We start from the raw sequence: 26,230 nt of genomic DNA on the forward strand, positions 1-26,230 counted from the left end.
AGTCAGCTGGGATAGGCTCCAGCTTGCCTGCGACCCTGTAGAACAGGATAAAGTGGCTACAGATAATGAGATGAGATCTTCTTCTTCTTTTGGCTGCTCCCGTTAGGGGTCGCCACAGCAGATCATCATGTTCCGCGTGTTTGATTTGACATAGGTTTTTACACTAGATGTCCTTCTTGACATGACCCTCCCCAATCTATCCAGGCTTGGGACTGGTACTAAGTATGCGCTGGCTTGTGCAACCCCAGTGGCTGGGTATTTTACCTAATCTACATATCTTTGAACTATGTAGTGGAAGTTCATTATGTCTGACTATTTAAGTATTTTTAAGTTCGTTTCTTAGACAAGGATTTTAAGATCGTTACCTTGTTAACAGTTTCAGCGTGAATCTTCCGCCTTCCTCAGAACTGTCTCAGGACAGCGGAAGATTCACACTGAAACTGTTAACAAGGTAACGATCTTAAAATCCTTGTCTAAGAAACGAACTTAAAAATATGTCTTTGAACTGTTGGGGAAACCGGAGCATCCGGAGGAAACCCATGCAGGCACGGGGAAAACATGCAAATTCCAATAATAATAATAATAATAATAATAATAATAAATCTCCACAGTAATCTTGAAGCATACAAGACATACTGGTTTTAACTGTCTGTGGGATGAATGAACACACAAATACGACACCAGTATCATCACTGTGTATGTACAATGAGATTTCAGTAAAACTTCTTTCCCCCGGAACAGGACTCGAACCCGGACCGCAATGGCAAGAGTGATGAATGCTAGACACTAAAACAACCAGAGAGCTCTGTTTCTGTTGCCTTCTTTTAGAGCAAATTACTTTTCTCTGACCATTAATCTGATTTTTACAAGCATTTAACCTAATATCATTAAGAGTCATGTTGCTCCTACAGACAGTAACACCAACAACTTTCTAGACAATTAGTGTACAGCTACTGTGTTACCTAAGCGCTTTGCTTTAGCTAGTACAAAATAGACAAAAAAGCAGCATAATTATATTTTAAATGCTTACATTGTCCTCATTGGCAGAGGACAAATGTAAACAGCACTTGGTATAATGAATTGCAGTTCTTTTTGTAAATAAAATGGCCTGTACTTTAAAGTAGTATATTCCACATCCCTGGAACAGGACTGGGATATTACTCTATTGTTGGTATAACTTCCTATATCACAGGGCACAACAATCAGGTGAGACAGAAAAAAAATTCCTTCATTTTTTGACAATTATTAATGAATACACAATGAAACGAGGCAAAAGTATGTTGGCCTTCATAAATTAGGCAAAGGCACAGAGAACCTTGTTCTTCTTCAACTCCATGAAGAACCAGGAGATTTGAAATGAAAATCTGACAGTCTCTGCTGAGAAACTCCAGTTGGGTTGCGTTTGGATTTTCCATCATAACCGTGCATCCAAATCCACGCAAAAAGTCCAGCGAAACAATTTTCTGATTTGATCATCCTAGTTCTCTGATCTAAACCCCACTGAAAACCTGGGTGGTGAGCTGGGAAGGAGACTCCACAAGAGTCCACTCCACTTAGGACCCTGGAGGGATTCAGTACTGACAAGTGTCTTCGATTGATTGCTCTATATTCTCCGGTCTCACTGAAGGGACTCCAGTCAGTGTGACACATCGGATTTTGTTTTAAAAAATGTTAAAGTTTTTATTTCTTTTCTTAGAATAAATGAACTTTTTATTATTAAAAGTTTGAGTTGTTTCTTGTACTCATTCTGAGAATATTACCCTGTCCACACTAGGGATTTTGTACCGATACAATACTACTTTCGTACCGCAACACCTGTCCACACTAGAGCAACTATACCGGTATACTGTATCGGTATAACTGTATCGGTATGAAACCCACAAATGTATGGGTTTCGTACCGGTACAGTATCGGTACTGTAGCGCTTCGCTGTAGTGTGGACAGATGAAGCGGTTCTGTATCGATACAAATATAATGCGCATGCGCAAAGTCACACACCTCAATCGATGTCTTCGCTGAATAAAATAGTGAAGAACGGAGCTTCGTTTTCTTTGTTTCTTTCTCAACTGCCTCGCGCGTTTTATACAATTCAACTGAATACATGACCACCAGAAATACAGACTGTACATTGACAACAAAAAGCGCACACACGTTGTTTCATCCGCCATATTCTCGGAAGGAAGTTACTCAGTAACCACGGAAACATTTCGCGCACGCGCATTTCAACTACCGTGAAAGAAAACCGCAAACATTTCTCGCTAGTGTGGACAGATGCACTAAACTGTACCGGTATACTTTGTATCGATACAGTTATACCACTATCGTACCGGTATATATGTGAACACAGCATAAGATAGGTTGCCAATAATTATGAAGTGATGTAATTTAGTAGTTCATTCTCCGAGTTTTTCCACTCTATATGAATTTCAGACTCAAGATTGAAAAAGATCCACACTTGAGAATATGTTACGCATGAACATTAACTTTGTAGTACTGCCTTACACAGAAGGAAGCCTGACTCAGTTCACTGCCCTTTAAGAGTCTTTTGGGTAATACTTAAGCAACATACAGTAACTTAATGCTGATGTTGCTTCTTTCTCTATATCTTCTTGAAACACTAATTGGTTCATCAGTGATTGGGTTTAGTATGTGCAGAGGAATACACATTTTGTCAAATGTGTAAAGGCTCTTCAAAGCACAACACATGTACAGTTACATATATTGAGACTGCATGACAAAGAGAATCAAGTACAAGTAACCAATGAAAGTGTAAAGTAGAAAGAGGCTAAAGAGAGATGTGAAGGAGAAACCAACTCGAGCATTTTCAGTCATTAACAGTGGCAGATTACTTATACTTTCAGCCAACAATTTCAGAGACTATACATCAAATAGTGCATCCAAATAGCACAGCGCCATGACACTCTACTCAGTCTACAGCACAATCCGGTGTGACACAGCCAATGGAAATCCATGCTTGGGCTCAATGAGACTAAATGACAATAATGAAGACGCATGACAAACAAGCCAGAGAGCAATTCAGAAGTGATAGCTCCCCAGAGACTCCCATTATTACCTATAAATCTGTCAATGATGATGAAGTGTGATGTTTTGCTGACCTGTACTGTTCTGTGACATGCCATGACCCGACAGCAGAAATTAAGAAATTCCGCCAATAATAACCATCATACAAGACAGATTTCATTGTTGCTGTTTTTTCACCAACCAACAAAACAAGATGCATCATCACAATAATCTAAAGACAGTTTGTTGTCAGTTAATGGGCAACGCTATTATGCTATGGTGTGCTACATGCTTTGTAATGGTTTTTGTAATGAATAATTAATTTTGAGGTAAAGAGCACTTGGTTATCAGTTTTCCCTGCACAGAGGCATCGCAAGCCAGCTGAGGGTTTGAGTTTTAAAAGTGAGGGCTGTTAATGAGGCCTCTGACTGATAGCCCATAGGAGGCCATGGAGGTGTGGAAGTAGGCCTCTGAGAGCTGCCTATGAGCCTGGGATAATGAGAAACAATGAGGTACCCCTCACCCTCCTAACCTCCTCAACCAATACTCAGTAATCATAAAACCAAAGAGGCCACTGTACATAAGTACAATAAAAGGCCCTCTGTTGAGCGGCTCGATACAACACAGATAGAAAAACCAAGAAACCAAAGATGTTTTATGAAGTCCAAATATAGAAAAAAAATCCCATACCTGAGTTATTATCCTTGATTTTGTCTGATATTTCTACAGATTAGAGGTATAATGGTACACATATTCGTACCGTACCGTTTTGGTACAGGACTTTTGATATGGTGCAGATGTGTACCAAATGCAATCTTTAACGGTAATTAGTAATCCGAGTTCCCACATTAACACATTAAGTGGTGGACCATACGCATTTGTTAAGTCTCCGCCTCGCACTTCGAGCACACTACACAGCCAAGTTAGCAAACATCATGGCTAATGCGAACAAGAAGCCAGAGCTTGAAGACCTGCCCTGATCATTAAGGTCTCCTGTTTGGGAACACTTCGGTTTCCCGGTGAAATACAACGATGGACAAAGACAACTGGATAAGATGAAAGCAGTGTGCCAACATTGTTCAGCAGTAATTGGGTGTGCTTCTGACAACACATCGAACTTGATCACTCAGATATTGTAATTGCCAGCAGATCTGCCCTTTCAGAGGACAATGTACATAGACAAGTTAATTTTTCTGGGGGAAAAAAATATGAAAGTTGAATGAAACTGAGCAGGCATACAAGTTGGAACTGTTAACGTTGCACTTCAGTCAATATGGAAACGCTAATTTCATTTTAATTTATTGGAGAATCTTTTATTTATTGGAGACATTATCTGTGGTTTGCAGCAGTATTCTATTTTTATTTTTAGTACATTTCATTTAAGATGTTATTTAAAAATTATGAACTGCTGGTGTTCACAAAAGTTCATAAAAACAACCTGCAATTTTATGTTGTACATTTTTTCCTCTTACTGTACTGTGACTTCAAAACTGAGGTACCTACCAAACCATGATTTTTGTGTACCGTTACACCCCTGCTACAGATATTTTTGTATTACATCATGTTTACCTTATGATATTATATTCCTATCATCTCCCTCACCATTTAAGAGATCACAGATTCATTTCTCTAAGAAGTTATTCAAAACCAATAAAAGGTAGCTCACTCATTCAGGAATGTGGCTTTGCTTGCTCAGTCGTCCAAGTTATAATGATCGCTACCCCAGGATGTCTAACGATACACCCACAATACTCACGAAGATCCATTAAAACATGCAGAAACATCTTTATGTTTTTCACACCATTGGACTTGATATCATTAATTAGGTTTTCTACGCTGTTAAAGAAAATTGATTAACTCAAATCATAACCTGTGTAGCGCCAACAGTTCGGACCTGGGGGACTCTCCTGTCTGTCTGCAACGCTTTCAGACAACATAGCAGACAGAGTTTTAACCTCTGGACCCAGAAATGTCTGGCTGATGGATCTCATGTCTCTGGCCACTCAGGGATTAGAGCATAGTCTCTACTGGGACCACATCATGCTCCAGAAGTTTTGACATGTTTTCCAGAATACTTTAACACTCCTGCAATGAACAGTGAAGATGAAAGTAACAGCCCCCCCCAAAAAAAAAAATTTATTCAAGCAGCATTTGTGTGGCCAATATAGAGAAACAGTGTTTGCCAATGTTTGTGGTGCTTCCAACAGATTCTCAGCTTGGGGCCAGTTTCCAGACATTAATAAATGGGACAGAGAGGAGGAGAGGGAAAGGGAGAGAGATGGAGGCTGTAAACAGAAGGACAATCTTAATGACATCTTTTTCCTAATCAGCCTCAGAAAACTATGATGTGTGCTGTACATAGCTCAGCTCTGCTGCTTGATATCAACAAGCGCTTAGAGAAGTGGATGAATAAAAGATGGTGGTGAGGCAGGCTTTACCATATGTTAATGCATTATGAGCATGCAGTTGCTCTCTCACACCGTCAGTCAGCCCAAAGATCCCTCTGTCAGGTTAACAAGCCACTGCATGAAATATGCATGCAAGCCCCCCCTTTACCCAACATGATACCAAACCCTCCCCAGCTGAAGAAATGAGGAGAGGAAGATTCAGAGGAGACAATTCAGCGCGTTTCATTCTTTTTTTTTTTAATTCCTAGATGGACAAATAACTGTTCTCTACAAGCATGTGTTCTCTCGCTAGTAACCACTACACAAGTCCAACAGAACCTCTCCATATAACTCCATAGGGCCTGACTGATAATACAGTGCATTGGTTCTATGAAAATGTAACCAGATAATCATCTCAAGACAAACTAATTACCTGGAGGGGGTGTCATGGCTCAGGTGGTTAAGGCGCCATACCATAAATCCGGGGACCCGGGTTCGATTCCGACCCGAGGTCATTTCCCGATCCCTCCCCGTCTCTCTCTCCCGTTCATTTCCTGTCCTGTCTCTACACTGTCCTATCCAATAAAGGTGAAAAAAAAGCCCCCCAAAAAATCTTTAAAAAAATAATAATAATAATTACCTGGAGAAAGAATTATATACCCAAAGCAACAGACATCCTTCCTTTTTTTCCTCTTTAAACAAAGTACATTATAGTGCTATTGTTTGAGTGTTGCATCAATAACTTCTTATGCTAAATAGCCATTGAATATGAGAAACGAGCAGATTACACGGTGAGAATGAATAACTGAAAGGGACCAAAGACAGACAGAGAGGAAGTCAGAGTGAAAAAAATAGTCCTAGGAAAGGTGAGGTTCCAATGTGATCAGAGCTGAAAGACATTTAGGCAGGTGTGAAGGAAACTGCTGAGCCATTGGACATATCCAGAGTCCACGCTTTACACCCTGTTAACGCCTGTCTAATGGGATAAACCAACCTCACACGTGCAAGTACAAGGTTCTCTTATGCTGAAACACTTTACCCCATTCCCACACATACACACACTTCAACCTCAGCCTCTTGAATCTGTCAGGGTGGAAGTAAGCTCCCTTCAGCAGCATTGTTATAGATATAGCAGATGAGCACAGAGCCACATTAGTACACAGTTTAACAGAGCAGAACTAAACAGCCAGCACTGGAGAAGCCAAACAATATCTGAGCTCTTCTTGGGCTCTAATACATAAGGCAAGGACTGTGATTGAGTTAGAATTATCTATTGAGTAGGAACTGTTTGATTTATTCCAGCAATGGCCACTATATTCTTATTATCTCTTTTACCCTGAGGCCAACGATGCTGACATTTTTCTTAATAGTGGCAAAGGCCTTCAGGGAGAAGCTTATTTGGCAAATGATAGTGCTCGCTCTCTCTCTTTCTCTCGCACACACACATACACAGAGGTTTAAAAAAAATGTAATATTTACACATCCTTGGCCAATATAATATACTTACACATGACCAGTTTTGGCGCTCTACCAAAACCTTTGCAAAAATACTTTGCATTTCAAACTCAATGTATTCGATGCTAAACAAAGTTAAACAAACAGACATACTGTACACTCTCGGACCACTTTATGAGGAACACTTGTACATCTGCTAATTCATGTAATTATGCAATCAGCCAATCATAAGCTTGAAGTACAATGCATAAAATCAGGCAGATACACATCAAGAGACTCAGTTAACGTTCACATCAAACATCAGAATGAGGAAAGAATTTGATCTCCGTGATCATGGCATGGTTGCTGATGCTAGCTGGGCTGGATTGAGTATTTCAGAAACTGCTGATCTCCTGGTACTTTCATACACAGTCGTCTCTAGTGTTTACCTACAATGGTGCAAGGAAATAAACAAAAAACACTAATGCAGATAGTGGGGTCGGAATTTGGCTTCAATAGCATGAATCCATGGCCCCAACCTGTCTGCTCTCAACAGCTCAGGCTGGTGGTGGTAGTGTAATGGTGTGGGGAATCATTTTTTGGCACTTGTTGGGCCCTTTAATGGCAATTAAGTATTGTCTGAATGACACAGCCTGTCTGTGTATTGTTGCTGACCATGAGCATCCATTTATTGCCACAATTTACCCATCTTCTAATGGCTACTTCCAGCATGATAATGCACCATGTCACAAAGCACAAGTCGTCTATTACTGGTTCCATGAACATGACGAGGAGTTCAGTGTTCTTCAAAGGCCTACCCAGTCATGGGATCTGAACACAGAAGAGCACCTTTGGGATGTGGGGTTTATGGTTATTTAGCACAAAAGTCTCTTCGCACAACTCTAAGTTCTTTAGCACAAGATCCAAGAACACTTAATCTTTATTATGAATACATACTGATCATGTTTAAAGATGTTTGATTGATTTTTTTAAAGTTGCCAGGATTCTGATCGAAAACGAGCGATTGTATTTCCTCACTCTGCCATCTTGAAACTGCCATGTTTGATGTAGCCCATACATTAGTCACCAATCCTCCTTCCAAATTATTTAACACAGCACGTCCCCTGACACAGTACACCGCTACAGCCAACTTCCAGGTTTGTTTTGTCTTTATTAAAGTGCTGAGCTTAAATTATATCATATTTATTATTTACAATTTGCTAATTTGATAAAGATAATTGCCATTCGTTCTACTTTAGTGGAAGTTTATTTCGTTTGTTTACATATCACAACTGGTGGTTATTCAGGAGACATGATTCTCATTTTTCTCACTGAAACTGGTCTTTTTTCGGTTAAAGACTTTGTAGCTTTATTAGTCAAATACATATGAAAACAGCAATATGTGATATCAAATAGACTTTTAATAATTTGAGTAAGTTTTTAGGACTAGAGTCTACTCTTAGTCGGCAAAACACACGCTGTCAAGCAGGGCAAGACACATAATCCCCCGGTTAATTAATTTGGCAAACGTGTAATTATTGACAGTCAATTGAATTTGTGATATGATCAGAAGTGACTGAAGTTATCTATGAAGGTGCCCACAATTCAAGGTTTGTTATGGCTTAACTACAAATATCCAAAGACACCAAAGATTTTCAGTCCATGTTTCAGGGATCAACAACTGATTCTTAACATGCACAGCAGCAGAAATTCCAGCTTCCAGTCCCTAAGCAATCATAATAAACCCCTTCCTATATCAAGATGAGTATTTTTTGTTTTTTTGTTATTGTGACCATAATCCAGAGTGGTGCTAAAGAACATACAGTTGTGCTAAGAGACTTTAGAACTTGTGCTAAAAGACTTTTGTGCTAAATAACCAGATATCAGATGTGGAAGAATGGGAGATTAATAGAAATAATGTGCAGCTGACAAATCTGCAGCAATTAGGTGATGTGTTCATGTTAACATGGATAAGAATCTCAAAGGAGTGTTTCCAACACCTTGTGAAATCCATGTCAAAAAGAACTGAGGCTGGATCCTACCCCGAATTAATGTGGTGTTCCTAATAAAGTGTATGTCTCACTCACAATTTAGTACATGTAGCATTCCGCATTTGTATGCCAACTGAAGAAAAAAAAAAAGACAGCACTCACCAAATACAGGGATTTCCATTTATCAAAGAATGTAGCAATCAGTCATTAACAATCCTTCAATCTGTCAGTAAAAGCCCTTCAACTTATCCACGTGGACATAATCAATACTGTATACAGTCTTCATCTGCAGGCCCACATCGATCTCACAAAATAGCAAACACAGACTATGCAAAAAACCCGAGGACATATAGTAAGATTCCATTAAAAAGGGGAAGTCCTGTGTCTTGAGAAAAGATCAGTTCCAGTATGTGGGTTGTGGGGATGAGCTCGGCACACAGCTAAATGATCAAATAGAAGGATTTGTCTTTTCCTGTTATGTGGGATTGAGAAGTTGTAAAGTATTGTTAATAACATGCTGCACAGAATACAGAAAAAGTTTGTAAAGAGAGAAAAAAACCCCCACCAACAACAAGACACAAAAACAGAAGCCTTTTATTGTTCAAGATGTTATTTAGGACCCAAATGGCACAAACAACACTGTTAAAGTGCCATTCCACCATTGGATGTATTTTTTTGGCATAAAATACAATATATTTTATGACAACATGACTAGACAGAGAAATCTTTTAGCTTCAAAATGATATATCAAACATAATTTTTTGACAACGACAAGTATATTAATTTTGCGACCAAAGTCACCTACCCTTTTAATTTCCGCGCGGTAGTGAAACGTGATGTCATCGGCAGGTTCCCCTTCTTGTGTACCACGTCACGTGTGACGTGGCACAGATTATCAGCAATGGCGGATAGAACGCGATTGTCAGCTTCGGAAAAGAAGTGAAGGAAAATAGCAAGTGATGCCCAAAGGAGACGGTCGATGGTGAATATCGGCACAGCAATCGACAAGTGGAAATCGCGTTCTATCCGCCATTGCTGATAATCTGTGCCACGTCATACATGACGTGGTACACAAGAAGGGGAACCTGCCGATGACATCACGTTTCACTACCGCGCGGAAATTAAAAGGGTAGGTGACTTTGGTCGCAAAATTAATATACTTGTCGTTGTCAAAAAATCATGTTTGATATATCATTTTGAAGCTAAAAGATTTCTCTGTCTAGTCATGTTGTCATAAAATATATTGCATTTTATGCCAAAGAATACATCCAATGGTGGAATGGCACTTTAAGTAGTGAAGTAGTGCTGCTGGTATTTAAGTTCGGGTCTCAGCCGTGCAATATTATCCCTGGTGGGATGTGTGTGCATAAGAACGCAGTTGGTACTGTTTTTGGAAGGAAAGGACGGGATGTCTATGAACCCTGCTAGCTATACCATTAATTGATTTTTTTTTTGGAAGTGCCAGAGATGTGACATTTGCCAAAACACTCTAGTCCTAATTTGCTGTTGAGGTCAGGTGATGTGCTAGTACTAAAACTATAAGAATTTGACAAAACATAGACATACACTCTCCAGCCAATTTAATAGGAACACCTGTAACACATTAAACCTTGACGCGGATGGACTACAACAGCAGAAGACCACATCGGGTTCCGCTTCTGTCAGTCAAGAACAGTCTACAGTGGGGTCTGGCTCACCAAAACGCACCTGGTCCTTTCCAACCCAGTTAATGTTTGATGTGAACATTAACTGAAGCTCTGTGCTTGTATCTGCATGATTTCTATGCAATGTGCTGCGGTCACATGATTAATTCATTGGATATTTGCATGAATTCACAGGGGTACAGGCGTTCCTACTAAAGTGGCCAGTAAGTGTCCATTACATACCTGTAGGATGGATTTTTCTTGAGAACGGACACTGACGATACAAATGTGTGAATTATGCCAGTATTGCTTTTCCCTTCAGAACCACTGGAGGCAAGTTGTGTGTATTATATTAAATAGCCAGAGGATAAAAGTTAGTCATTGATGTAGAGATCACTGGGACAAGAGATTTACACTGACACTCTTAAAAGAGGAATGCCTCCAGGTTTGACTTTAATTTGTATGGTTCTGAGGTAAATTGACAGAACTCTTAATAAAAATGACTGCTCACTGTGCTTGATCCAGAAATATGTTCAGAAATAAATCTGGCCTGTATAGTGAGTCTATATTTAGAGTGAATATTCAATAAAAGGCAGACATCATTGGATAGATGTCTTTTACTTAAAGGGCATAACAGGAAGAGCGAGAAAGAGATGGTGGAATGAGAGTTACATTTGTGAGAACGGTGTTTTATCTAATCAGATTACATTGCGGGTGCTGTATATCCCTTTGGTGACTGACCCCTTGAAAATGGTTCCTCCAGGAACGATGACGTTTCAGTTGTCAAGACAATGGAAAAACTAAAATACAAAAACAGAAAGATACGTCACAATGCTCTTGTGCACAAAACAACATGCTCTTGTATTTGTATTTGTATTTTAGTTTTTCTTTTGTCTTGACAACTGAAACGTCATGGTTCCTGGAGGAACCATTTTCAAGGGGTCAGTCACCAAAAGGATATTGCTCTGTTTTATAAGAGCAAGTTGCATTACTCAATCCATCATACATGTATCATAGGGCCAAAAGAAAACACCAGGGTTTATACGAGGGTAAAAAAACAAATGCAGGATTACAGACTGAATGATGGGGCCAAAAGGCCGTGCTTTCACTCTTCAAATACTATTTAAATTTTTATTACAGTTACAGTACTGTGCAAAATTCTTAGTCAACTGATTTTTTTTTTTCAGACTTCTGCAATTATTGGTCAGTGAAAATATTTCAGGTTTCCAAACATCACTTTCCCAACAAAAAAAATGTTACAGTTTGTATAAAAATGTCTGTAAATCAGTAAAGAACGTAACATAAATTAATAGAACACGTTTCAAACTGAGACTACTGGTGCATTTTTAAAAAGCAATGTGTTGTCATACCAAATACTGACGTTATTCAGTTATTACTGTTTACTGCTCTTTATAGTGGAGTTTTTATGTAGAAACATTTACATTGAATTAATTGTGAAGCCATCTTTGTTTTATAGCATTTTTTAAAAAGTGCCTAAGATTTATGCACAGTACGATATATATTCAGCACAGCTAGCTAACAGCAAAATAAGAAACCGAGACACACCGGCCGTAGTCACGCCAGGGAAAGCCAGCCACATTTAATTGTTACACTCTAACACACGGCTTTTGTTTTGTTTTGTGTTACATGCTGCTAAAGAGTCTAAATGGATCATGCAAACACTGTCAGTAAAACTAGGGTAGGTAATATTTTTAGAAGCATTTTTGTTATGTTCCTTGAATTTTTTTTTACATCCTGACAACAATAAAGAAATCATACGCTCTGGCAATTAAAAAAGTCATCTGTGGCAGTCTCAGGGCTGAAAAAAATCCCATCCAATCATTTCATTCATTCCATACCTGCTGATCTACCTACCTGTGCACTCACTGAGCATGACTGGAGTCTTCCACAAGGACCGGCAGACTTGTTAAAGCCAGCGAACTAGACGATAGCTGTGAGTACTACCAATAGCCATGTTTATTGTTTATATTCATTATGATGCGGCACGGTGGTGTAGTGGTTAGCGCTGTCGCCTCACAGCAAGAAGGTCCGGGTTCGAGCCCCGGGGCCGGCGAGGGCCTTTCTGTGTGGAGTTTGCATGTTCTCCCCGTGTCCGCGTGGGTTTCCTCCGGGTGCTCCGGTTTCCCCCACAGTCCAAAGACATGCAGGTTAGGTTAACTGGTGACTCTAAATTGACCGTAGGTGTGAATGTGAGTGTGAATGGTTGTCTGTGTCTATGTGTCAGCCCTGTGATGACCTGGCGACTTGTCCAGGGTGTACCCCGCCTTTCGCCCGCAGTCAGCTGGGATAGGCTCCAGCTTGCCTGCGACCCTGTAGAACAGGATAAAGCGGCTAGAGATAATGAGATGAGATGAGATTCATTATGACTACTCTGTCTGCACTCACCAGATGTAATCAGGCGGTGTGCGTTCATGTGTCTTGGAGGAGTTGTTTTGGAGGTTGGACTGAAAGGAGGAGGTGGGATTTTTTGGTTGGATACTTTCAAAATCTAGATTACTCTTGTTGGTTTCTCCAAAATTACCTACACTGCCTCTAAGTTACAGTACAATTATATGAGTTTCATAATGTTGAATATTTTAACAGAAAATGGAAACATAAAGCACATATTTAGGCAATGATTATTTGACACTATAATCATATTGAATCATACTGAATTAGATTTTTGTGTATAGTTACACACCTATGGCATACCGTATCCATGTGGTTCTCATCGCCCCTGAACACCAACCTGACGAGAACTCAGTGAGGAGGTTCCAGGGAAAGATGGCTGTTTTAGAGCTTTATTTATTACAAATACTCTGCCATGCATCACTTCACGGCTTTGTTGTAAGGTCTCGGCATGCACATGTGTATAAGAAGGTATCTAGGTGATTCTTATCACCATAAATGGTTGTCCAGGGTTAAAAAAAAAACAAAACTGTATAACATTTCACATGGGAAATATAAAATTTAGCTAAATATCAGTAGCGAAAACATAACTGAAAATAAATAAAAACACTAATCTAAAACAGATTATTATAATAAATTTATGACATTCCTTTTCATCATCGCAGTGTATACCTGCTGCTGATGTTCACACTGTCTGTAGTCGTACATGTTTATAGCCTATAAAAATTCACATTAATACTAAATCTCATTTAGAGTTCGGATACAATTTTTAGGATGTTCTTAGAAATTTCAAAAAACTGTGTGCCATAGCAGCCAAAACATCTGTCCATCCATCCATTATCTGTAGCCGCTTATCCTGTACAGGATCGCAGGCAAGCTGAAGCCTATCCCAGCTGACTATGGGCTGACAGACTGGGAGGTGGGGTACACCCTGGACAAGTCGCCAGGTCATCGCAGGGCTGACACATAGAGACAAACAAACATTCACACTCACATTCACACCTACGGTCACTTTAGAGCCACCAGTTAGCCTAACCTGCATGTCTTTGGACTGTGGGGGAAACCGGAGCACCCGGAGGAAACCCACGCAGACACGCGGAGAACATGCGAACTCCACACAGAAAGGCCTTCATCGGCCACTGGGCTCGAACCCAGGACCTTCTTGCTGTGAGGCAACAGTGCTAACCACTACACCCCACCATGCCGCCACAGCCAAAAACACTCTGGCCTAGAAATGCCTGACTAGCATTAACAGGACATATCCGATTTTCCTAACACTGAAGCTACACGTTCACCAGTGTGAGGGCTTATCACTGTGAATGTGAATGCCTTCTACTATGCAGTTATAGAATAACAAGGCAGTACAACTGTATCTACAAAGATATGCATGCACTGTGATCTATAATTAACAACACAGGCACATTACTTGATTGCTCATTTAGTCCAAAGCATGGTAACAAAGTCACTTACTACTTGTAGGTCTCGGAGCGGACATATTCAAAGACATGGGAGACACCCAGCTGGAACTGGTCTGCTATGGGAGTTACCCATGGGTTACTCTCTGCCTTAAACACCTGCTTTGGGCCAGTCAGGTCCAGATTACCTGCATAGAAAGAGACAAAAAGTGAGTCAAGGATTCCTCAAAGAGGGGTGGGAATGAGATGAAAGGGGAATAAGTAAAGTACCTGTCAAAAGGCTGGACACACCTTCTAATTCAATTTTTTTCTCTGTTTTTATTAATTAAAAGACACTTCATGTCTTAAATTAATGATGGGTTTCATTTCTCTTTTCTTAGTCGAGCAGTTCTTGATATAATATGGATTACTACAGTTATGGAATAGGGCTATTTACTGTATTTTTATTATTTACTATTTACTGCTTGATCTCAAACACATTAAGAAGGCAAGAAATTGCACTAATAACTTTTGACAAAGCACAAGCTGTTCACTGAAAAGCATTCCAGGTGACTACCTCATGAAGCTCATCTCATCTCATCTCATTATCTCTAGCCGCTTTATCCTTCTACAGGGTCGCAGGCAAGCTGGAGCCTATCCCAGCTGACTACGGGCGAAAGGCGGGGTACACCCTGGACAAGTCGCCAGGTCATCACAGGGCTGACACATAGACACAGACAACCATTCACACTCACATTCACACCTACGGTCAATTTAGAGTCACCAGTTAACCTAACCTGCATGTCTTTGGACTGTGGGGGAAACCGGAGCACCCGGAGGAAACCCACACGGACACGGGGAGAACATGCAAACTCCGCACAGAAAGGCCCTCGCCGGCCCTGGGGCTCGAACCCAGGACCTTCTTGCTGTGAGGCGACAGCGCTAACCACTACACCACCGTGCCGCCCCCTCATGAAGCTGGTTAAGATAATGCCAATAGTGTACAAAGCGTCATCAAGGTAAACAGTGGCTATTTTGAAAAATCTAAAACATGAAAAATATTTTGTTTAGCACTTTTTTGTTTACCACATAATTCTATATCTGTCCCAGATGTTATTTCACAGTTTTGACGCCTTCGGTATTGTTCTGCAATGTAGAAAATAGTTAAAATACAGAAAAACCTATGAATGAGTACAGGTGTCCAAACTCTGGACTGGTACTGTATGTAAGGGAGAAAGAAAAAAAAAGAGACGGCATAACGATGCAGGTCACAGTGCTAATGTAGCACATTGTAGCACACAAGGGGCCTAATTAAATTGTTTCTGATTACTAAGTGTTGAAAAAGCTGTCAGAGGAGTAGCTAAATTAAACTTGGACTTTGGCATACAACGTCATGCCTCATAAAACCAGCCAGACAGCACCATTAGTGTAATTTAGACATTAATCTGTTGCCTCACTTTCAACTCCACAGTTTTCACACTGTCCTGCTAAGATCCTACTTTAGAGATCAAGAGCTTAAGATAGGATGAAGCTTCTCTCCAGTGAGAAGTACTTTTAAAGATAATTACCAGAGATACCAAAGAATAGACCATTTAGTACAACATTAAACCTTAATAAACTCAACAGCAGTGAGCTGTTTAAAAAAATCTTTATAATTTTCCCCATCAACTATTATGATTAAGTTACTGCTCTGTACTGCCAGGGATTGCAGGATGACTTTTCTTCATAACATTTGGAATCCTAAAGTGCCTGCACCATCAAATGTCTCTTTCATACCAAAGACCAGGGTTATTTGACCAATGTTCCACCCTTCTTTTGTCAGTTCAAACCAAGTGAGTAAATACTGGTTAGCCCCTGTTCATAACGATTCAGATAGGACCTGGGTCATAACCTGGAGAGATGCTTAATAAGTAACTCATAGGCTGGAAATGGGCAGATCTCTCTCTCTCTCTCTCTCTCTCTCTCTCACACACACACACACACACACTGTCTGGACCTCCTATGCTCTTTTCTCTTGGGTGCATTGTCTCTGCGCCTGTTGAAAGCGAGGTCTTCTCTGTGCTGGCTTTAATTGGCACCCCATATAAGAAGAACACGAATAAAAGTATTTAGATTTGTTTGTGAATAATTTGTGTGCGCGCACACAATAAAACTGTGCTCAAACAGTTTTAGAGAAATCAATCGGTAAATGTTTTAATGATGTGACGTCAACCAGCACACCATTAACATCAATAACTTAAGAAATAATGAAGCAAGTTTGTTTATTTTACATGCACAAACTATGGACAAACAAATCAAAATACATTTATTTACAGTCTTATCATATGGGGCGCCAACTTCACGGAGGTTCACCGCTCGCTCTTACTTACTTAGACTTAGGGGTTCCCGTGTCGTCTGACACATGAGGCAGTTAGGTTGGCCCAGCAGGCTCGGTCAGCAGCCATCCTCCTTACATCCTTTCAACTCATGTTGACTGCTTGGAGGTCCCTCTCAATCATCTGTCTGTAGTTCATCCTAGGGCGACCTCTGCATCTCTTCCCCTGTGGGTTCCATGGCAGGACTTGGTTTGCCAGTCTGTCTGGCACGAGCCTTGTAGCATGGCCTAGCCAGCTCAGACGCCATTTACATATTGTTGCAGACACTTGTTGCTGATTGGTTCTGGCTCTTATCTCCCTGTTGGTAACGAAATCATCCCATCTGATGCCCAGGATCTTCCGCATACATTTACTATCAAAGCCATCCAGTCTCTTTTCTTGACTTATTTTCATGTGCCAGGTTTCACAACTGTACAAGAGAGTGGAGACAACATTACTGTTGTAAAACCACAGCTTTGTCTTGAGGGAAAGTTTCTTATTAGCCCAGATCTTGCCAGCTGGTTGAAAGCAGCTGAGGCCTTTCCTATTCTGCAGTCCAGTTCTTTATCCATGTCTCCTCTGTTGTTGATGGAGCTCCCTAGGTAGGTAAAGTTCTCCACCACTTCCACTTCGTTCTGGTCAATGATCACACTTGTTGGTGGAGGGTGTGTCCCTACCAGCATGTTCTTTGTCTTTTTGGCACTGATGCTGAGTCCAATGCTGCTTGCAGATGAGCCTGTGTCGTTCACTAGGGGTTGGAGGTCTCGTGTACAGTCAGCCAGCGCAGCGATGTCGTCAGCAAAGTCAAGGTCTGCTAGTTTTGTTTCCTGTACCCACTGTATCCCTCTCTCCTTTGTTGCCTTCCCAAGTACCCAATCGATAGCCATGGCAAAAAGGATTGGTGACAGGACGCATCCTTGGCGGACACCACTTACAACGTCAAACCACCCGCTGTATCCCTCATCCGTCCGAACACAACACTTTGAGTCAGCATATATTTGCTTGATTGCAGAGGTGAGTCTACTTGGAACTCAATATGAGTACATAAATGTTCCATAGTGAAGGCCTATGGATGCTATCGAAAGCCTTGGTGAAGTCAATAAAACTAATGGCCAGTGGTGTTTGTAGTTCTGTACATTTCTTGATGATTCGCCGTAGAGTGAATATCTGCTCTGCACAAGATCGCTTTGGGCGGAATCCAGCTTGTTGCTCCCGGAGGACCTGGTCTACTGCATCTCTCATGCGGTTCAAGATGCATGTAGCATACACCTTCCCCGGTATGGAGAGAAGTGTCACTCCCCTCCAGTTGTCGCATTCTGTGAGGTTGCCTTTCTTGGGAATGCACACTACTGCTCCGTTCTTCCAGTCCTCTGGTACTTCTGAGTTCCAAGCCTGGTTGCAGAGATGACACATCCATTGGACAGTGCAGTCACCCCCAGCTTTCAGCATCTCAGCAGTAATGCAATCCATGCCTGGTGATTTGTTGTTCTTCAGGGTTTTGATTGCTTCCTGGACTTCAGTTTCTGTAAAGTCACCGGTGTCAATGGGTAGTGGGTGCGACGGTTCATTGAAAACTGTTGGTGGTGAAGTAGGGTCTGGACGGTTGAGGACTTCCTTGAAGTGTTCTGCCCATCTGGCAAGTTTGTCCTCTCCCTTCGACAATAGGGTCCCGTCCTTCACCTTGACTGGGCCTGAGTGGGCTTTGGAACTACCAGTGATCTTCTTGGCTATCTGCTATACAGTTCGCATATCATTCCGGGCTGCTGCTCCTTCTGCTTCCTCTGCCTGTCTCTCCATCCATGCCCATCTATCTCTCTGGACACTGCACTTCACTTCTCTGTTCTTCTCCATGTACTCATGGTGGACAGCATTGTTGCCAGACTTCTTGTTGTATCTCCTCTGGTGGAGAGTTTTCCTTTCACTGATTAGTTTCCAGGTGTGATCACTGATCCAAGCTTCTCGGAAGGACTTCTTGTAGCCCAAGACTTCTTCCCCCGCTGCAGTCATTGCTTCCTTCAGCTCATACCACCATACTGTTGACCCTGGAGGCGGGTCTGCTAGAGCAGAGAACCGGTTTCTCAGGGAGGCCTCAAACTGCTCTCCTGTAGCAGGATCTTTCAATTTGCTGGTGTCAAATCTCTTGAGTAGAGATGCCTTCTTCTTTTGCCTCTTTAGTTTGATCTTTATTTTGGCAATAGAGAGGTAGTGGTCGCTGCTGACATCCGCTCCTCTGTATACACGGACATCTTGTAGACATGGGGTCCTCCATCTTGGACCAATGGCGATATGGTCAATCTGTGTCCTAGTTGTATGGTCATTTGATAACCATGTTACCTTGTAAATGTCCTTGTGCTCAAAAAGTGATGAGCCAATCTTCATATTGTTCATTGAGCAGAACTGCATAAGTCTATTCCCGCTGTCTGTATGGTTGCCGAAAGTGTGAGGGCCCAGGGTATGCTCAAAACCCTCTCTACTTCTTCCGATCTGTGCGTTCATGTCTCCCATGACAATAAGGATGTCATGGCGAGGGGTCCTGTCGACCAGATCTTGGAGCTGCTGGTAGAGTGCATCTTTGTGGGTATCCTCACGTTCATTTTTTGGAGCATAGCACTGCACTATGGTGACCTTTACATGGTTAGTTATGAATCTTGCAGTCAAGAGACGCTCATTTATGGGTGACCATTCCTCAAGTGCGTTACTGGCTGGCTTGTCCAGTATAAGAGCTACTCCATCCCGGTGGATTCCATCTTGTCGGCCTGAGAATAATATGGTTTTGTTGTCTGATACAAACTTGCCTGAGTCTGTCCAACGGATCTCACTAAGACCTAGTATGTTAATATTGTATTCTTCCATTTCCTTAATGACCTGTGCTAGTTTGGATGCCTGGTAGAGAGTTCTCACATTCCAGTATCCAATACGTGTAGTTGATTTTGCAGATAGGACTCTGGTCCTCGGGGCATTAGCTTCCTCTGTGAGGCTTTCACTGTGAGGCTTTCACTGCTCGCTCACTTGTGGTAAATTAAACCTTAATAACCTCAACATGTTACAACCTAATAAAGATTCAGCCATGTTTATTTTACATGCACAAAATATCTCATCTCATCTCATTATCTCTAGCCGCTTTATCCTTCTACAGGGTCGCAGGCAAGCTGGAGCCTATCCCAGCTGACTATGGGCGAAAGGCGGGATACACCCTGGACAAGTCGCCAGGTCATCACAGGGCTGACACATAGACACAGACAACCATTCACACTCACATTCACACCTACGGTCAATTTAGAGTCACCAGTTAACCTAACCTGCATGTCTTTGGACTGTGGGGGAAACCGGAGCACCCGGAGGAAACCCACGCGGACATGGGGAGAACATGCAAACTCCACACAGAAAGGCCCTCGCCGGCCCCGGGGCTCGAACCCAGGACCTTCTTGCTGTGAGGCGACAGCGCTAACCACTACACCACCGTGCCGCCCTGCACAAAATATGGACAAACAAATATATAAAGATTCGGCCACATTTATTTTACACGCACAAACAAATCAAAATACTTTTATTCACATTCTTATCATATGGAGTGCCAACTTCACAGAGGTTTACCGCTCGCTCGCTCGCATGCTGGTGCTCGTATGAGTTTCAATTTCATAAACATATCAAGCGTGCACAGCGGTTCAGTGCATGGAGAGTAGCTTAGTACCTACTAATAATAATCAAGGAGATGCCTGAGAAGAGGTGTGTGCTTTGTTTCAGCTGCCATGTTTTCATTTTCACCCCGAAGTCATGCACGTGCTGAGTAACTGTGGTGGAGGGAAAATGGTACATACAGCTCGTCTTGTTTAATGTGTTCGAAAATAAAGAAAGTTTGTAAGTTTGTAAGTTGAGATTCATTAGTCCCGCCCTGGCTGTTAGCAACCCGGATGGTGCAATTTGGGGTCAATTAACATCGACCTTTTTCCGATCCAAGTAGGACAATGTGGGTTAACCCTTTCAAACACAAATCAACATGGGTATAACCCGGGTGGGCCACTTGGTATGAAAGGGGCATTGTTGTTCCTTTGTCCCTCCTCTTTCAGTGTTGCTTCCTCTCCCAGTAGTACTCCCCTTCTGCCTTTCCCTCATGTGTGTGCTTGGCTGCTCCTTGTTAGCTGGGCTCTGCTCATCACTTCCCATCTCTCTCTCTCTCTCTCTCTCTCTCTCTCTCTCTCTCACACACACACACACACACACATCTGTGGCAGCTCTAACAAGACTGGGCTTTGAGAAACAAGATTAAGGAGACATAACGTTAGGGTCTTAATAAGCTCTATATGCACCGCTTTTCCTACAGGGGTCCAAGAAAGGCACGACAGGGAGGCCACCCAGTGCACACTGATACTTTACACACATCATCAACTGCAATTTTATTTTAACAAATTCATAATGCTGTGAATACAATAATTTAATGGTAAACTGCTAGATGTAGAAGATACAGTCCCCTCCAAAAGTACTGGAAAAGCAAGGCCAAGTCTTTTTTTCTCTATACATCTGGCACTGAGATCAAAAGATGAACACGAGACAAAAGATCAGAATTTCAGCTTTCATTTCATTAGCTATTTACGTCCAGTGTAAGAACATGAACAGATAGTCTTCGAGTAAATTATAGTAAATAACACTTAATATTTTGTGGCATATCACTTGCTTGCAAAAAAAAAAATGCATCAAGCCAGTGACCCACTGACAACACCAAAGTGCTGTATTCTTCTTTTGTAATGCTTTTCCAAGCTTGCACCATAGCTTCTTTGTTTGTTTTTTGTTGTTTTTTGGGTGGTGTGTGTGTGGGTTCCCCTCCAGCCTCCATTTCAGGAGGTGAAATGCATGCTCAATTGGATTAAGGTTGGGTGAGTGACTTGACCCTGTCTAAAGCCTTCCACCCTCTTTCTTTCCCCCCTCTTTTCATAGCTTCAAAATGGCTTGCTTTTCTACCATAGACAGCTCTCTGGTCTTCATGTTGGTTTATCCTTTTTTAACAAGAAATCCAGTCTTCACAGGTGAAACCCAAAACTCAGACCAAGAGTAGACATTCACAGCTATTCACTGTTTAACCTGGGCAACAAGAAACATCTATCAGTCACATGTTCCAATATTTTTGTTCACTTGAAAAATGGATGGGGTCAAACAAAAGGTGCCATGTTCTAATTAATTTAACACATCAAGATGTAAATATCAGGAAATAAAAGCTGAAACTCAGATCTATCATCTCATCTCAAATCCAAACATCTTCAGCGTGTAACAGAAACAACTGGCCTTGCTGTTCCAATACTTTTGGAAAAGATTGCATGTCATCCCTAAATTAATCTTATTCATCAGACAATAATAAAAGAATACATGTGATGAATAAATTTGGTACCATAAAAATTTGTCATTAGAACAGAACCAGTTTTTGAGGCCTATTATAAAGTAGTGTAGACTGTAAGATAAACCACAAGTGCATATTAATAGCTTGTCCTAATACATTATTTATTTTGTTTCCTGCAGCAATTTAAAGTTATATATATATATATATATATATATATATATATATATATATATATATATATACACACAGACATACAGTTGTACTCATAAGTTTACATACCCTGGCAGAATTTTTTGCTTTCTTGGCCTTTTTTCAGAGAATATGAATGATAACACAAAAACTTTTTTCCCCACTCATGGTTAGTGGTTGGGTGAAGCCATTTATTGATAAACAACTGTGTTTTCTATTTTTAAATCATAATGACAACAAAAAACATCCAAATGACCCTGATCAAAAGTTTACCTACCCCAGTTCTTAATACCGTGTATTGCCCCCTCTAACATCAATGACAGCCTGAAGTCTTTTGTGGTAGTTGTGGATGAGGCTCTTTATTTTCTCAGATGGTAAAGCTGCCCATTCTTCTTGGCAAAAAGCCTCCCAGTTCCTGTAAATTCCTGGGCTGTCTTGCTTGAGATCTCCCCAGAGTGGCTCAATGATATTAAGGTCAGGAGACTGAGATGGCCACTCCAGAACCTTCATTTTGTTCTGCTGTAGCCAACGACAGGTCGACTTGGCCTTGTGTTTTGGATCGTTGTCATGTTGGAACGTCCAAGTACGTCCCATGCGCAGCTTCCGGGCTGATGAGTGCAAATTTGCCTCCAGTATTTGCTGATAACGTGCTGCATTCATCTTTCCTTCAACTTTGACCAAGTTTCCTGTGCCTTTGTAGCTCACACATCCCCAAAACATCAGCGATCCACCTCCGTGCTTTACAGTAGGAATGGTGTTCCTTTCATCATAGGCCTTGTTGACACCTCTCCAAATGTAACGTTTATGGTTGTGGCGAAAAAGTTCAATTTTGGTCTCATCACTCCAAATTACCTTGTTCCAGAAGTTTTGAGGCTTGTCTCTGTGCTGTCTGGCGTATTGTTGGCGAGATACTTTGTGGCATTTGCTTGGTTTTAACAGAGCCCCTGATTTTCCATTTGTTAATCACAGTTTGAACACTGCTGACTGGCATTATCAATTCCTTGGATATCTTTTTGCATCCCTTTCCTGTTTTATACAGTTCAACTACCTTTTCCTGTAGATCCGTTGACAATTCTTTTGCTTTCCCCATGACTCAGAATCCAGAAACATCAGTGGCTGGATGAAAGATGCAAGAGTCTGTCTGGATCCCAGAAACTCACTCAGCTTTTATGCACACACACTGATTACAAGCAAACAGATCACAGGTGAGGATGTTACCTTTATTAGCCATTCAAACCCATTTGTGTCAACTTCTGTGCATGTTATCAGGCCAAAATCACCAGGGTATGTGAACTTTTGATCAGGGTCATTTGGGTAGTTTCTGTTGTCATTATGATTTAAAAAGAGAAAGCAGGGCGGCATGGTGGTGTAGTGGTTAGTGCTGTCGCCTCACAGCAAGAAGATCCGGGTTCGAGCCCTGTGGCCGGCGAGGGCCTTTCTGTGCGGAGTTTGCATGTTCTCCCCGTGTCCGCGTGGGTTTCCTCCGGGTGCTCCGGTTTCCCCCACAGTCCAAAGACATGCAGGTTAGGTTAACTGGTGACTCTAAATTGACCGTAGGTGTGAGTGTGGGTGGTTGTCTATGTGTCAGCCCTGTGATGACCTGGCGATTTGTCCAGGGTGTACCCCGCCTTCCGCCCGTAGTCAGCTGGGATAGGCTCCAGCTTGCCTGTGACCCTGTAGAACAGGATAAAGCGGCTAGAGATAATGAGATGAGAAAGAGAAAACAGTCATTTGACAATAAATGGTTTCACCCAACCACTAAGCATGAGTGGAAAAGATGTTTTTGTTGTGCTATCATTCATATTCTCTGAAAAATGGTCAAAGAATCATAGATTCTGCCAGGGTATGTAAACTTATGAGCACAACTGTACATATATATTATATATATATACACACACACACACACAAAACCCCAATTCCAAAAAAGTTGGGACATTGTGTAAAGCACAAATAAAACCAGACTGTGAAGATTTGCAAATCATGGAAATCCTATATTTCATTGCAAATAGTACAAAGACAACATATCAGCTGTTGCGACCAATAATTTTTTTATTGTTTTTTGAAAAATATATGCTCATTTTGAATTTGATGTCAGCAACATGTTTCAGAAAAGTTGGGACAGGGGCACATTTACCACTGTGTTGCATCACCTCTACTTTTAACAACATTCTGTAAATGTTTTGGAACTGAGGAGACCAATTGCCGTAGTTTTGAAAGGGAAATGTTGCCCCATTCTCGTCTGATATACAATTTCAGTTGCTCAACAGTTCGGGGTCTCCTTTGTCATATTTTGCGCTTCATAATGCGGCAAATTTTTTAAATTGGAGACAAGTCTGGACTGCAGGCAGGCCAGTTTAGCACCCAGACTCTTTTACTATAGAGCCATGCAGTTTTAATATCTGGTTGTAATAAGTTTAAGAGATCTTAAAAAAAAAAAATCTGTGAAATTTATGAGATTTTCTTCCCACAAATGTATGCAATAACAATAGAGGGGTTGGTGGCACACACAAACACACCCCATTAATTATTTCCTATAACTGACTGCTGTCAGCTTTATTCTTTATATAATGAATATAAATTTATAATATATTTTAACTCTAGAATTCTGTCATTTCAATCCTGGAATTCAAAAATGTCAGTTTACGTCCTTCGTGTTAATGTGTGCGCAATTGAACTGATTTTTTTTTTTTTATATTTACTCATTTATTTTGTTACACATTTTGTGGCAAGTAACAAGGGAGAAACAGAATAAAAGTATTGCTGCACGGACAAACAAACAAAAAAAAGACACCACCACTAAAATGGCTTTACATGGAAGGATATAAAATGTGTGCAATGAGAGAGAGAGAGAGAGAGAGAGAGAGAGAGAGAGGTTCAGTTTCAGCAAACCAAATGCCTTTTCTGTCTTTTTTGTTTATTTTTATGTCTTTATATTATAACTTTGTACAACCCTGATTCCAAAAAAGTTAGGACAAAGTACAAATTGTAAATAAAAACGGAATGCAATGATGTGGAAGTTTCAAAATTCCATATTTTATTCAGAATAGAACATAGATGACATATCAAATGTTTAAACTGAGAAAATGTATCATTTAAAGAGAAAAATTAGGTGATTTTAAATTTCATGACAACACCACATCTCAAAAAAGTTGGGACAAGGCCATGTTTACCACTGTGAGACATCCCCTTTTCTCTTTACAACAGTCTGTAAACGTCTGGGGACTGAGGAGACAAGTTGCTCAAGTTTAGGGATAGGAATGTTAACCCATTCTTGTCTAATGTAGGATTCCAGTTGCTCAACTGTCTTAGGTCTTTTTTGTCGTATCTTCCGTTTTATGATGCGCCAAATGTTTTCTATGGGTGAAAGATCTGGACTGCAGGCTGGCCAGTTCAGTACCCGGACCCTTCTTCTACGCAGCCATGATGCTGTAATTGATGTAGTATGTGGTTTGGCATTGTCATGTTGGAAAATGCAAGGTCTTCCCTGAAAGAGACGTCGTCTGGATGGGAGCATATGTTGCTCTAGAACCTGGATATACCTTTCAGCATTGATGGTGTCTTTCCAGATGTGTAAGCTGCCCATGCCACATGCACTAATGCAACCCCATACCATCAGAGATGCAGGCTTCTGAACCGAGCGCCGATAACAACTTGGGTCGTCCTTCTCCTCTTTAGTCCGAATGACACGGCGTCCCTGATTTCCATAAAGAACTTCAAATTTTGATTCGTCTGACCACAGAACAGTTTTCCACTTTGCCACAGTCCATTTTAAATGAGCCTTGGCCCAGAGAAGACGTCTGCGCTTCTGGATCATGTTTAGATACGGCTTCTTCTTTGAACTATAGAGTTTTAGCTGGCAACGGCGGATGGCACGGTGAATTGTGTTCACAGATAATGTTCTCTGGAAATATTCCTGAGCCCATTTTGTGATTTCCAATACAGAAGCATGCCTGTATGTGATGCAGTGCCGTCTAAGGGCCCAAAGATCACGGGCACCCAGTATGGTTTTCCGGCCTTGACCCTTACGCACAGAGATTCTTCCGGATTCTCTGAATCTTTTGATGATATTATGCACTATA

At 41.2% G+C, this 26,230-nt stretch overlaps 1 protein-coding gene across 1 annotated transcript in view; it reads right to left on the reverse strand.

Moving 5' to 3' along the window:
- Positions 1-26,230, reverse strand: part of rsu1 (Ras suppressor protein 1) — a 77,368-nt gene that overhangs the window by 5,317 nt on the left and 45,821 nt on the right. The window contains exon 8 of the mRNA XM_060920616.1: positions 14,356-14,488. Within this exon, the coding sequence (XP_060776599.1) occupies positions 14,356-14,488 (133 nt within the window). The remainder of the gene's footprint in view (positions 1-14,355; positions 14,489-26,230) is intronic.

Source organism: Neoarius graeffei, chromosome 5 (genome assembly GCF_027579695.1).
Source record: "Neoarius graeffei isolate fNeoGra1 chromosome 5, fNeoGra1.pri, whole genome shotgun sequence".
NCBI classification, from domain to species: domain Eukaryota; kingdom Metazoa; phylum Chordata; class Actinopteri; order Siluriformes; family Ariidae; genus Neoarius; species Neoarius graeffei.